Source organism: Saccoglossus kowalevskii, chromosome 6 (assembly GCF_978046115.1).
Source record: "Saccoglossus kowalevskii chromosome 6, keSacKowa6.1, whole genome shotgun sequence".
NCBI classification, from domain to species: domain Eukaryota; kingdom Metazoa; phylum Hemichordata; class Enteropneusta; family Harrimaniidae; genus Saccoglossus; species Saccoglossus kowalevskii.
In genome coordinates, this window is record NC_140646.1 from 34,021,122 (window position 1) to 34,035,570 (window position 14,449).

At 33.6% G+C, this 14,449-nt stretch overlaps 2 protein-coding genes across 4 annotated transcripts in view; one reads left to right on the top strand and one right to left on the bottom strand.

The window, feature by feature from the left end:
- The window catches only part of LOC100373117 (protein O-linked-mannose beta-1,4-N-acetylglucosaminyltransferase 2-like), a 40,408-nt gene continuing 25,959 nt past the window's right edge, over positions 1 to 14,449 (bottom strand). The window contains exons 3-4 of one of the 2 annotated variants that reach the window (XR_014929720.1): positions 14,309 to 14,401; positions 12,295 to 12,361 (exon numbers count right to left, since the gene is read on the bottom strand). Coding sequence is in view for 1 of the 2 variants with exons in the window: in XM_006816859.3 (XP_006816922.1) it covers positions 511 to 2,301 (1,791 nt within the window). In the remaining variant the exon portion in view is untranslated. Of the gene's footprint in view, positions 2,356 to 12,294; positions 12,362 to 14,308; positions 14,402 to 14,449 lie in introns of those variants that run through there. The other variant, XM_006816859.3, reaches the window with a different exon arrangement.
- LOC100373265 (putative NADPH-dependent quinone oxidoreductase VAT1L) overlaps positions 2,856 to 14,449 on the top strand; it is a 44,253-nt gene continuing 32,659 nt past the window's right edge. For both annotated transcript variants that reach the window (XM_002735039.4, XM_085500425.1), the window contains exon 1: positions 2,856 to 3,200. In XM_002735039.4, coding sequence (XP_002735085.1) covers positions 3,025 to 3,200 — 176 coding nt within the window. In that variant the 5' untranslated portion in view covers positions 2,856 to 3,024. The remainder of the gene's footprint in view (positions 3,201 to 14,449) is intronic.

The window sequence follows — 14,449 nt, forward strand, 5'->3', positions numbered from 1 at the left end:
TTATTATTATTTTAGATGTTTATTTTATTTCAAAAATGCTGACACACAATTTATGCATTATATTACCTGAAAATATTATACATGGTCTCAAAAAATAATAGGAACTCGTAGAAATTGGGAAACTGTTATATTTATGACTATTTTAATTATTTAGTACATGAATGTTTAAGTAAAAAAATGTTAGAGTTCACATTTTAGATAGAGGTAATTTTGTTATAAAAAATTATAATAGAGAAATGTCATCATGTCGCACTATTGTGCGCGGTATCCTTAACTAATGTGGATCATTCGTAAAATTAAAATTGAACAGAACGTGTGGTTATCCCCAATGAACAGTGTATTCTCTCATGCCTCGACGCAGGATCATGTTCAATCGTAAACCTCACTTTCAATACATGTTCGCAGCAATCGCCACCACGGAACAACCAAGGCTTCTTTACGACACCTAACTTGAGTTGCTGGTTTGGCAACACGAAACGAGACAATATCAAAAGTATTGAAATACATGTATTACGAACACACTACTGCGCCAGCAAACGGGCCCACAATAGTATCATTAAGAATGCATCGAACCCATGCATTGTACGATGTATCCTGCTTTATGTGCTTTGTGAATTTATACTCCGTGACCGATACAACCCAAGCAGAATAATCGCTGCGCCCACTCTCCTGTATCCACACCTCATATTTAATGCTATCATATGTTAGATATTTTACATTCCATGGTGGTATCCAAGATAAAGCCAAAGCTGGATTATCCCAGATTTCCTCACTGGGTAAATTCGAATAATCTTCCGGCGTCCGTGTTAAGTTGCACGTCACATTTTTTACTTTAGATGGGTAGAGATTTACCGAAGTATTTCCACTTTCTAACGTTCTCTCCGAGAAAGCACTTTTTAAAGTTTCGATAAATTCTCCTATGTCGACGACTGTATCTTGGTAAATACGATATAACCACTGTGGGTCACTGCAGCATTGGTGTACTGGCACATCCTTGCTTTGTGTTATCACTTCCTGTTCGTCATCACTAAGATGTTGTATCCCACCCAGATGAGGAGGATTTTCAGGATGGGTCACGGTGTTTTCAACTTTGGTATTTCGCCATGCTCTGTAAACTAGATTCATCCCGGTAATCGTTGCCATGGTTTTGTAAGGCGTATACTTTTCCGGGTTCACTGCGTACGGAAAGATCTCTATAACAACTGCCGATTCACGAAGAAACATGGAAAGCGACATCAATGATCCATGCACTCCGATAAGAACGGAAGCTTTACTCACAAGTTCTATTTGTTCTCTGATCGCGTGGGTTTCTACACTCAGCGACATCACTTTCAGTCCAAACTGCTGAATCAGAGCGAACATCAACTCACCTTCATTCAACAACAACCTGTTGATCTTTCTGGACAATATTACTATAAATTCTTCAGCTCGGGAGTCGTCTGAAACAATTCCAAGACGTTTTTCGACAAATTTCGTAAACTGCCTTATCTCAGTGGCCGTTGTTTTAACGTTTGCTACCCTCCCCTGTGGTTTCGTGAAACCGTAATCGTACCATACAGTAGATTTAGACAACCCAAGAAACGCATTCCGGAAACAAATTAGATTGTTTCCAGGTGATTCCGTAGATTTCAAATTTGATTTCAAGACCACAGGCACGTCAGAGAAAAGTTGATAAAGATCCTTGTATTCACCGGGTTTCCAACCTTCCATTAAGATTATTCTGGTATCCAAATTAAAAAGATGTTCATCAGAGGATGTGATTTGCGATAGTGTGGTGAACAATGGAAGCAAGTCGTCATGAAGAACATGCATTAAATTGTCTGGATTGAATCTGTTGAATATAACGTTATCCCCGTGATAGAAATCAACGTTGTCAAAATAATCTAGGTGCGCCGCCTCTAGGTCGACATAGGTAAAATACAAGCTATTGTGATCGCGCACAGAGGTCATATCGAGGAGAGCCGGTTCTAAGTTGCCCGGGATCCCGTTGAGCACAGACTGAGGCCCATGGAAAAAGATAAAATCATCCTCACCCGGGGAGTAGCACAGATTTTGAAATTTGCACGTCCTATCGGTGTGGTTGGATCCTTTGCACCACACAGAACTCCCTTCGTCGCGTAAATTGGGATCGGGAAAGTCAGTGGGTGGATTATCGTCTTGACGGCAGGGGGCGTTTTGCTCCCCACGGTCGTCGCCATGGTTACCAACGGACGTCTGGGAATTGTCGGTTTGTGGCAAGATGTAGCGTTGAGTACATACTCCCAATATGATTCCACCCATCAAATATATCAGCGATCTCATCACAGGGAGTTGCCGTTTCAAAAGCGAATTGCGTCTTCTCGGGGGAACTTCAGTCTGTAAACAAAAATATGTAAACAAATAATTAACACTTTTAAAGAGCCCGTCAATCTCGACAACACATACGATACTCAAAAGCTAAGCCCACCGCACCGCAGTGATTGGGCAATTTACCGCCGTTACACAACAATTGTTATAATTTACAGTTTGAAGTTACACTTCAGGGAAGATTACGGGTTTTTTATTGATATGTATCGACTGGTTTCTATGACACATTTTGTCGTACGAATTTTACACGTAATAATTCGGATCGACGCCCCCACTTCTAGGTTAGTATATGCGCGCAAATTCACATAATAATTCAAAAACACAAACAATGTTTCAACTCAGTGATGAAATTCAATGGCAAGTTCATTTTAATTTAAATAAAAACAAGCGTGACATTTATGCAATGGATAACAAAATAATTAATTCATGTAATTGAACAGATGAATTATTTTACGATCTACATTACTACGCATGCCACATCACGCAAAATACAATCAGATATCAATGCGCACGCTTTCCTCCGATTTTCATCTCGGAGAATACACTTCAGCAAAGCCGCTCGTCTCTGCATCGCGTTCCTCGCGCAAGACCTGTCCAGCAAATCGACGGATTCTCCGGACGACTTACCTTAATTGGAAAAATATTGAGAACAACGCATTACAGTAACATTTTATCAAAATGTCAACTGAAGAAAGCCCAGATCCAGTGGAAAAGGAAGAAAATCATCTGCCGGACATGAAGGAGATGCGATCCGTAGTACTGACTGGTTTCGGTGGACTGAATAAGATGCGCGTGATGAAACGGCCCGAACCCACTCCACAAGAAGGCGAAGTAATGATAAGAGTAAAAGCATGGTAAGTGAAAAAGTATAAAATATACGTACTTCTCAAATTTGAACAAATAAGCTTCGTGTCAGACATTGAAGATAAAATCTCGTCGTGTCAACAAGGGTTTTCGCAATTAATTGAAACGTCATATTTTCAATCAGTGACAAACGTCGCCAATGAAAATGACTCAAATTATGTAAAATAATTTTTTCAAGTCAAGGGTAATTGATTTTCACTATATTTATTTGATTATTCACAGAAATAATCACAAAATCAAATGTACTGAAATTTTAAAATCATTATTTTTTTTCTTCATTTTTCAAATATTCATTATTGGCGGTAGAGGCGTTCGCCGCCGGGTAATTACGATAACGGCAATTAACATGTATCTCCCGACATGCAAAGCGCTGCTATCTGGCCATTAAGTTGAGGGCTCTTATTATATTTTACAAAAAAACTAAACACATACATGTACATGGCGCAGGTTTGCAGTAATACAGAAACCTGTCAATGACATTGCTCCCCCTACTTTGAAATGGAATATCCCAGAAGCAAAGACTGAACATAAAGGCCAGAGTTAAAACACCTAAGCTTTTTCTAAGTAACCTCCACACACAAAAGGATTCTCTAATTCATTTCTACTAATAATCAATGGTTATTTCTTTTTTATATATTTTGAAACGCTTGCAAACAAAATGCTATTTTCCCTTCTTTTGTGTTGTGGTGTATTCACTTAGATTCAGCAGAAAAGCTATAAATGAATGAATATTAGAAAAATAAACATTGAATCACAGAGTACTGTAAAGGGGGTAATTATTCACTGGGTTTTAATTTAGCTTATTTCGCTGACTGGAAAAATGTGCTAAATTAAAACACAGTGAATATGTAAAATTTAGCATAGAGCACATTATCTAAATGACGAAACCGTGAATTTAAAACCTACTGAATATGCCTGAATTGGTAAATCAGTGAAATTTAAACCCAGTGAAAATTAGTCATTTTACAGCAATTTCATTTTTATCATTGCAATAACCTAAAATGCCCCTTTTATAATTGAGTCGTGATTTGTTCACACTTGATCAGATATCATGATTTTCCTTAACTGATACTGGCATTTATTTATTAAAAAAGTTATTAATTGACAAGTTATTGGATTTCATTAATTTATTACATTGTATTGTATTCTGGGGCACTGTATTATGTACCAGTAGATGTACTTGCGAGTCGTTTCACACCGCTGGACACATCACTTTTCATTTGAAAATACTCACAGAAATAAATTTATGTCTTCTATTTTATGAAAATGTCATTATACAACTAAATGTCGTACAGTGCTTGTCTATCTGATTATCACAATTTAATTATGAATGCAGTATACAAGTTACTATAAAACTATTTGTTTTTACTGGCATTTAAATTCACTATTTTGATGTAATAGTAATTTCACTGGGTTTAAAGTTCACAAACTCGCATTATTCTTCATGTTTACATGGATTTAATTTTGCAAATTTTACTTATCAGCGAAAATAATGAAATTGAAAACCAGTGAACAACTAATACATTTACAGTAACTCTTAATATATCTGTTTACAAATTATACTGTAAAAGAATTAATTTTCAGTTGGTATTTATCAAATTTACTGGGATTTTAAACTCACAGATTTGCCTCAGTAACAGTGAATTCTATTATGGGCTTTTGTGGAGATTTACAGTTCTATTTTACATTTGCAAAAAAAAAAATTAAAACCCAGTGAATAATTATCATATTTTAATACAGTATATCAACTCTGCTCCCTCTGGCTTGTCTGAAACAATGCGATGAGAACAATGTAGCTCTCAAGATAAATCTATAAAACACTCTTAATATTTAGAATTGTTATATTTATAATTGTTTTTCAAAATCAATATACTGTGCTTGAAAATTTTGTTGATTTTTTTCTACAAAAAAAAAAAAGTGTGATGCATACATTTTAATCTTACAAGCAATGACCAGAAACATACAGATTTTTTCTGAGCCTTACGTTTTAATTTGCATAGAAACAGAAGAACCACAAACACTTCACACAAAGAGCAAACGAAATATTAAAGCATATAATACATACACATCTCCATTCAGTTGTAACCTAAAAACAATGCAATGCAGTTCTATCAGTAACTGCCAGCAAGTTGTGTTCATAACTAACACTGTATTCTGGAGCACCACATTCAGAAAAACGAAAACTTTTGTATGCTACTCATTTGTATTTAGTAATTTAATTTGAAATGGTCAAATCGGGATGAAATCTGATTTGTTGAACAACACTTGTGCTGGCCATTCCGCGGCACTTTGCAATACAAGTATCTATAATACATCAGATGAACGTTTACTAGTAGCGATAGTGGTGACACGTTGGCAATTAAATGTCATCTTGAATTTGAAGTGCCGTTTTTATTACTGTAGTTTCTCATTAATAAATAACTAGTGTTACCCTTTAAGCGCCATCGTCAACTTATGTCACTATCTATAAAATTATTTTGTATAATCTGCTCTTTCCCACATGAAATATCGATAAAAATTGACAAACCTTTTGATCAAAAACCAAAAGAAATATCTGAAACTGTCTGTATGATCCAAAATGATGAAGAAATTTGCTGAAATTTTTCAAAATGTAAAAATATTTGCATTGAATTTTAGGCGAGAAAAATGTCTGTCACTCAAAGAGTTAATTCACTTGGGTACTGTAAATGTGAGAGATAAATTTGTTAGCAGTGAAGATTTTATTTTGATCATTAAGATACCGAGTCGGTCATGATCATGAATTATTAAATCGTGAAAATTTATAGTCATAAAAAAAAACAGTAGTTTCACCACGATTCCCAAGATCTATTGTTAGGTACTTTTTAATGCCAAAGCCAATTTTTGTAAACTTTCACAAACTAAACTCGCATAATATTTCCATTTCGATCAAGACTCGTAGCAAGCGGTAAATTACCGGTACATGTTTGTCCACTTGGTCCAACATCGTCAAAGAAATTTAAGAAAATATATAAAATGTTGTTACAAAAATTTAGGCGACAAATAAAATGGCATTCAAAAAGTTAGTGAAACATTAACATAGTGAAATGTTAACAATGGCAGTAGTGCAGTGCAAGATTTAATAATTAGAAGCGCACAATTTTGAAATTTTAAATTATGAGTCTGATTGAATTTTGTTAGCATAGTAAACACAATAATTGTTGAGTGCGAGTGTAAATATGACGAATCCAGTGATAACCTCATATGACTATATTAATATTGTAATGCATGTGTAAATACTGATCTTGTATGAATGACAGATGCATTATGGGTAATTAAAATGAAGACCTTGGTATTCCTAATGAAGTTCAATATTACTAAAAAAAAACACATTAACCGCTGAAAACTGCGTTTGGACTAAAATAATGTAATTTCTGTCATACTATATATGAGGCAGCAGTACATGACTTACTCAAACATTTTAAATTAATCAATATTAAATATACAATACTTTATATTATTTTACTGCCATTGTGCTTCCTATTCATTTTGTTTTATACAAAAATCAGGTTTACACAGATTTAAAATTGAGCGTGGAAGTTAAATTTATCTAAAATGTAAGAATAATTAATTATTTCCATGGAATAATAACTTGCAATTTTGCAGTCAAATTTAACACTTTAGACAGTGATGCAAAATAACAAGGATGTAACGAACACTGTGTGTGTTATTCAGCTCACAGTATGGCAGGAATATTTGTACAAGTTAGTTTTGACATCCAATTCCCTTTAGGTCATAATAGTTTTTATGCATTGAGTCTACTCTTAGAAACACAAAAGGTAAAGGTTAAAGGTTCATTCCATCTCGACATCGCTTTAACACTGGATATAGTTGATGGCTGGGGTGAGAATAAGAAATGAGACAAACCAATGTATTGCGACTATATTCAATATAAAAGCCTACAATGTTCTCTCACTATTTTCCTCTCAGAATAAAAATATTTAATGTTTCTATGCATACGGGTATACATTTTTTGTCAGAATTTCAGAAAAAAAAAATGAACAAAAAATTCCATTTTCAGGAAAGATCAAACTAAAAGAAAATAATAATCGTAAACGACATCAGCTTAAAGTGTCATAGCCTAGGAAACTAGAAATGCAAACAATCTTTAAGTGTTTTTATGCAAGACATTAAAACTGCTGTATTTGTGTCATACATCATACAAATTCTTTTTAGTGAGGAAGATAGACTATTTGCCTCCTGTAGTTACCAAGGTGATTAACTGTGCAGCCAATCAAATCCCTTCACAAGGCAAGATTTCACTTGTCTGTTCTTTGCGGGTAACATCTTCATTTTGTTCTACACAGGGTGCCACGGCAACAGACCATGCATCTAAATGACAGCTGGATGCATATTTACCGAGAAACAATAAAATGCAGCATACTATAACAAAAATTAAAAGCAAAGGCGCAACTTTTTAATATTTTTTACCAGATTTCTTGTTCATAGAAAATCTGCTTTTACTACATTGGTATTTTTGGGGAATTTCATTCATAGTGTTTTCGGTTTGTAGTACATACAACAGTTACCAGTGGTCTCCCCTGGATCAGCCTTTTACAAGTGATTTATATATCACCTTTGAACTGTCACCTTTGACATTTCCAACGCTAGTTGTTAAAGGGGCAGACCACTGATCTCATCAGTAGTAGTAATGTGAGTTTTTAGATTAGTAATAAATACCCCCTACTGTACCCAAACACCGTCTCTGTGTGTACTTTGTGCTGCCCCCCTCCTTAACAAACCCAGATTTAAGATTAATCTCAAATATAAGTTTTGGCTATAATGCACATATTGAGAACATTTCTTGTTTGCAGCGGTTACAAGGTTTGTCAGCATTATTATGCGCCAATTAAGACCGTACAAAATTTCACATAATACACTTTATGTCCTAAAACTCCCAACAAACTTATAGAGACGATCTTGGAGGGCAACTTTAAGACCAACAAATATTCTTTACTCTATTAACTAATAACTCCTACTGTGCATACGCCTACATAAATAACAGATGTGTATCTTAGGCCAGACTTTTTTTATTCCTTGTCTCTCGAGTTTTTATAAGGCAATTTTTTTGAGGAGGGCGGGGAAAAAAAATAAAATTGATTCTTTTTTTCCATTAGATTTGTGTGATTCTCAAAGAGTTGTAAGTGAGATCATTGATTGGAAAAAAGAAATGAAATAAAATTTTATTCTATGTATAACCTTGTTTCTCACCTGTGGAGACTTCGGTATTTTGATCATCATACTCCCATGAAAATTATGCAGCGGGCCGTAAAAAAATAAAGATAAAAAAAATATTTTTTTAGCATTTTTTTGCGCTTACAAGTCGGCGGGCACGAAAAATCGCACTGTTTTCGGCTCCTGTTCATTCGGCGGGTTCGCGAAACAAGGGATAATAAAAGTCTGGCCTTACTACATGTATCTATGGTCAAACTAAGACATATGGTCCATCATGAAATACAGACCCGCCAGAAAATATTTACAAAGAAAATACCATCATCATCAAAAAAAAATTACATAACTAGATGAAATGGAATATTTAATGAGTACATTAAAAAAGATAATGCTTGCAGGTTGAGATTCTAGAAGCTTCAAAAGCTTTTATTATCAATATAAACTGACCTCAAGACATTTTAATCGTCTCAATGACCAAGATAATCTGGTATATATCAATCTCATCCACAAATATCATTTATTTCTGACAACCAATTACAAATTTGAGATTACTTTCTTATCTTCTTTTTTCATACATTGTGGGAAAGCTAAACAAAATTGTAAATTGTTTGCTTATGGTTGTAATAACTCAAATAAAGTTTTTTGAATCTTCTTGATCAAGTTCAAATTTTTAATTATTTTCTTTTTAGATTTCCTCCACAAATATGTGATCACTTTTTGTTGTAAATTGTTTGTTTGTCCTGTCACTGTGCAGATTTGGTTTCTCCAAATTTACCATTTCTCCCAAGAGTTTCAAATGGTCAACCCATTATATCCTTATTTTCATTTCTATGGAAATACCATTACCTGGCCACAGAGATAATTAGTTGACATTGATTGAAATCCCCGCTACCCAAGACACTGTTGATAGCTGCCAAGTCATTTATAGTTTGGGCAGTATTTGTAAAACGGTGATTTGTGACAATTCCTGCAAATAATGTACAACTCTCAAAGGACTCGTCTAACTGTCATGTCTCTATTGCTTCTGTGATTCAAGTAAAACGCTTTCATGATACTAGTGAAATCCTAATTATTGCTCATTGGGTTGTCTCACAAGCTCAAATGGAATCAACCATTATTTGGGGGGATTAAAGTCAGCCACTATGTTTGAATGTTTATATATTTACTGTAGGTTTTAGCACTTAAACTGAAATCTAAACAATCTGAAACAAGAATCATCAAGAGAAAAACTTTACCTTTCGCTTCCGTGATTGAAAATTACTGTGAAAATGCCAAGAGTTGAAACGAGTAATTCCCGCTGTACACATCAGTGTCTACGCAATGACAGGCGATCTGTCTTTATTGACTTACATAATGTATCTCTATTAAAGTAACTTCAATCTGACAAATCTAAGGATACATTCATCACCGAGTAAGGGAAGTCAGCTTAATACTTTGACTACCTTGATACATTGTACATGTACTACATCAATATTATCAGTCTCATAAAACCTGGATGTCTTGCTGATTTACTATTTATCATCTGACTATTCTCACATATATGCTGCAGTCTGGAGAATTAGAAAACCAAAATTTGATGATGTAGTCTATACTGGTATACTGTAAAATGACTAATTTTCACTGGGTTTCAATTTCGCTGATTTACCATTTCAGACATATTAAATGTGTTTTAAATTCCCAGTTTTATCATTTAGACAATGTGTTCTATGCTAATTTTACATATTCACTGTGCATTTTCCAGTCAGCGAAATAAGCAAAATTAAAACCCAGTGAATAATTAACCCTTCTACAGTACACTAAAAAAACGGGGAGGAGGGGGGGTGTTCTGCATCATGCATAAATTTATATACAAATAATGAACGTCATCTCTCTCAAAAATAATGTACGTCTCATCTTCCAAAATTGGGTCTTGGTTAACCCATTTTTGTCAGATAATTCTAAAACTACATATCTCTATTTCAAGATGCATGCAAAATATTGCAAATAATTTGTCCATAGCAGTGCTGACCGATTAATCACAGATGTCGATTGAAATCACAAAATCCATTTTTTTTCATGAATTTACAGAATCCAACGTCTGGTAATATCAACTGACATATTACATAAGTAATAAATGAAAAAAATATCACCATGGTAACATGAATGGTTTTATAAGATTGAAGTTTGATGTCTTAATATACTTTCCAAGGCAATGTAACAGTAGTAATGAGTGTGACACATTTGAGTGCCCCATATGCCATGTTAAATACGATAATGAGAGGCATAACAAAGCAAAGTTCAATAGCAGGATCAGTATCACTTTTTGCCTCTTAGTTCACCATGGCAACTGCCAAGACTTTAAGTGAAAGCACAGGAAGCAATTATCTTCAACAATCTGTGGCTTCACTGCACTCAATGTCAAAAGCACAAATTGATAATGGAGAAATTGTTGCTAGGCAACAGCAATTTATCATTTTTGTAATTCTCCGTCAATTTCTTGGCAGGTTTGACAGCACTGAATCAAATATTAAAACTCACAATCTGGACATATGAGGCTGATCAGAAGTCAACTGTGTGATTTATTTAAGTGTGATATCATTGTCCCTAGAAGAGCTTGAACTAATGACTTGTTTTCATCCACATTGATTTCCCGTTGGACTGCAAAAAGCAGAATTCAACTTCCGGGGATTACTACATCTATTGAGGGTCATAGAACATTTACCACTTGTGTATGATATTATGTGCATCTTGACCTTTGACCTATATATTTATGGTCAGAGAGAATTAGTGTTATTTAAAAAAAAAAATAACTCTGTGATCAAATTATTGATCATTAAAAGTTTAATGTTTATTTAATATTTGTTGATATTATCGCATGGTTCAAAGGCATTTCAAAATAACAAATAAACAAGTGTTCAGTTAGCATTATTCAAGTTGTTACATTTATTGATGCACAACAACAAAATTAAACAGACTCAGATCATTATGTAAAAAACAAAACATAATGTCAAATCAACATATACCCTGAACATACAGCTACGTAGTAAAAGGCTGCCAAACAGAAGACACTGATGTCAACAGAAGTATGGTATATAGGTCTACACTAGATTACACTGATGTCAACAGAAGTATGGTATATAGGTCTACACTAGATTACACTGATGTCAACAGAAGTATGGTATATAGGTCTACACTAGATTACACTGATGTCAACAGAAGTATGGTATATTGGTCTACACTAGATTACACTGATGTCAACAGAAGTATGGTATATAGGTCTACACTAGATTACACTGATGTCAACAGAAGTATGGTATATAGGTCTACACTAGATTACACTGATGTCAACAGAAGTATGGTATATAGGTCTACACTAGATTACACTGATGTCAACAGAAGTATGGTATATAGGTCTACACTAGATTACACTGATGTCAACAGAAGTATGGTATATAGGTCTACACTAGATTACACTGATGTCAACAGAAGTATGGTATATAGGTCTACACTAGATTACACTGATGTCAACAGAAGTATGGTATATAGGTCTACACTAGATTACACTGATGTCAACAGAAGTATGGTATATAGGTCTACACTAGATTACAGACAAGCACAGTTACAACTAATGATAATGACAACAAAAACACCTTTCCAATATCCAAGTCATGCCCTTTAACCACAAGATGCTTCTCTGACATAAATGAGAGAAAGAAATAGAAATAGAGATAGAAAGCAACAATGTTGTGATTGTTTTCATCAGTAGTGTCAATAAAAAATAATACTTTTTGAGAGGGATTATTTAAAATGAATTACATATCTAGTCATGACATTGAGTTCACCAATTTACATAATTTTAACACAAAATGTATGAAACTTTGAATGCCACATTATTCTGTACTTTTCATCAATTCCTTTCTTTTTTTGACCAACTTGACGTAACTTTCCTTGCCTACATTTGTACATGCATTAATCAACATTTCTGAAAAAAAAATTTGACTTTAAATATTAATCAAAGAAAGCTTAGAAAGAACTCCCGTGTGCTGGGAGTATTGAAGACACATTAAAAATTAATTCAAAATTACTTGTACATGAGATATTGATAGAAAAGCTGAAAACTAATTATGTACATCAGGTAACTAATATGAACAGAACAGAACAAAAAAATTATGAATTATTATGCTAATTAGAGAATTAATATGAACAAATTTTAACCCAAAATTAATCAGGCCTGTCTATTGTCCTAGAGCATTTATGTACCAAATTTTATTCAAATGTGATGATCAGTAATTGAGATATCAGTGTTAATTAATTATGTTAATTAGGAGATTAATAAGCATAAATATTTACCAAAAACTAATTGGGTTTCTGCATAGTTCTCTTTAAAAGTTTCATTAAAATCCAATTTGTGGTTCTTTATATATCAGTGGAACATTATGCAAATTAGGTAATTAATATCCAATTAAAACTAATTAGGTCTCTGCATAATCCTAGAAGATCTATGTAGCAAGTCTCATTGAAATGTGATGATTACTACTTGAAATATCAGAAGCTGAAAATTAATTAATTATGCAAATTAGGTAATTAATATGTACTCATATTACCTTAAAAACTATCAGGTCTGTGCAGTGTCCTATGACATCTATGTACCAAGTGTCATTGAAATGTGATGATTACTACTTGAAATATCAAAAGCTGAAAATTAATTAATTATGCAAATTAGGTAATTAATATGTACTCATATTACCTTAAAAATTATCAGGTCTGTGCAGTGTCCTATGACATCTATGTACCAAGTTTCATTGAAACGTGATGATTACTACTTGAAATATCAAAAGCTGAAAATTAATTAATTATGCTAATTAGGTAATTAATATCTACTGATATTACCCAAAAAACTATCAGGTCTGTGCAGTGTCCTATCACATCTATGTACCAAATTTCATTGAAATGTGATGATTACTACTTGAAATATCAAAAGCTGAAATATAATTAATTATGCTAATTAGGTAATTAATATGTACTCGTATTACCCTAAAAACTATCAGGTCTGTGCAGTGTCCTATGACATCTATGTACCAAGTGTCATTGAAATGTGATGATTAGTACTTGAAATATCAAAAGCTGAAAATTAATTAATTATGCAAATTGGGTAATTAATATGTACTGATATTACCCAAAAAACTATCAGATCTGTGCAGTGTCCTATGACATCTATGTACCAAATTTCATTGAAACGTGACAATTACTACTTGAAATATGAAAAGCTGAAAATTAATTAATTATGCTAATTAGGTAATTAATATCTACTGATATTACCCTAAAAACTTTCAGGTTTGTGCAGTGTCCTATGACATCTATGTACCAAGTTTTATTGAAATGTGATGATTAGTACTTGAGATATCAGTGGAAAAGCCGAAAATTGATTAATCATTATGCAAATTAGGTAATTAATATTGCACAGATTTTTACCCAAAACTAATCAAATCTGCGCATTAGTTTGGAGCATCTGTGTGCCAAGTTTCATCAAAATCCAATGAGTGGTTCTTTAGATACCAGTGGAACAGTCATGAAACAGCCAAAAATCAGCTAATTATCATGCAAATTAGGTAATTAATATGCATGGATTTTTACCAAAACCTAATCAAATCTGCGCATTGGCCCAGAGCATCTATGCACCAAGTTTCATCAAAAACTGATGTATGGTTCTTGAGATATCAGTGGAACAGACGGACACACATACACACACACACACACACATACACACATACAGACACACTAACTGCAAAGACTCCCTTTTTGTGCTTCGCACACGAGAGTCAAAAAATATTGGCATTTAAATTATTAAAAGAGTAGTTGACCTTGAAAATGAATGCCTTCTGGACGTATAATTGAGAAAAAAAAAAGAAAATTTATAAATTATATGTACCTGTCAATCTTGGTCTGTTAGTATTTCATTATTGAAGATGCACAAAATGGCAGTACTCCCATGATGCATCTCACTAACTATGTGCCCAACTGCCTGTTGAAAATGAAAAAATAATGTTGTATTGTTATGTAATAATTTGTT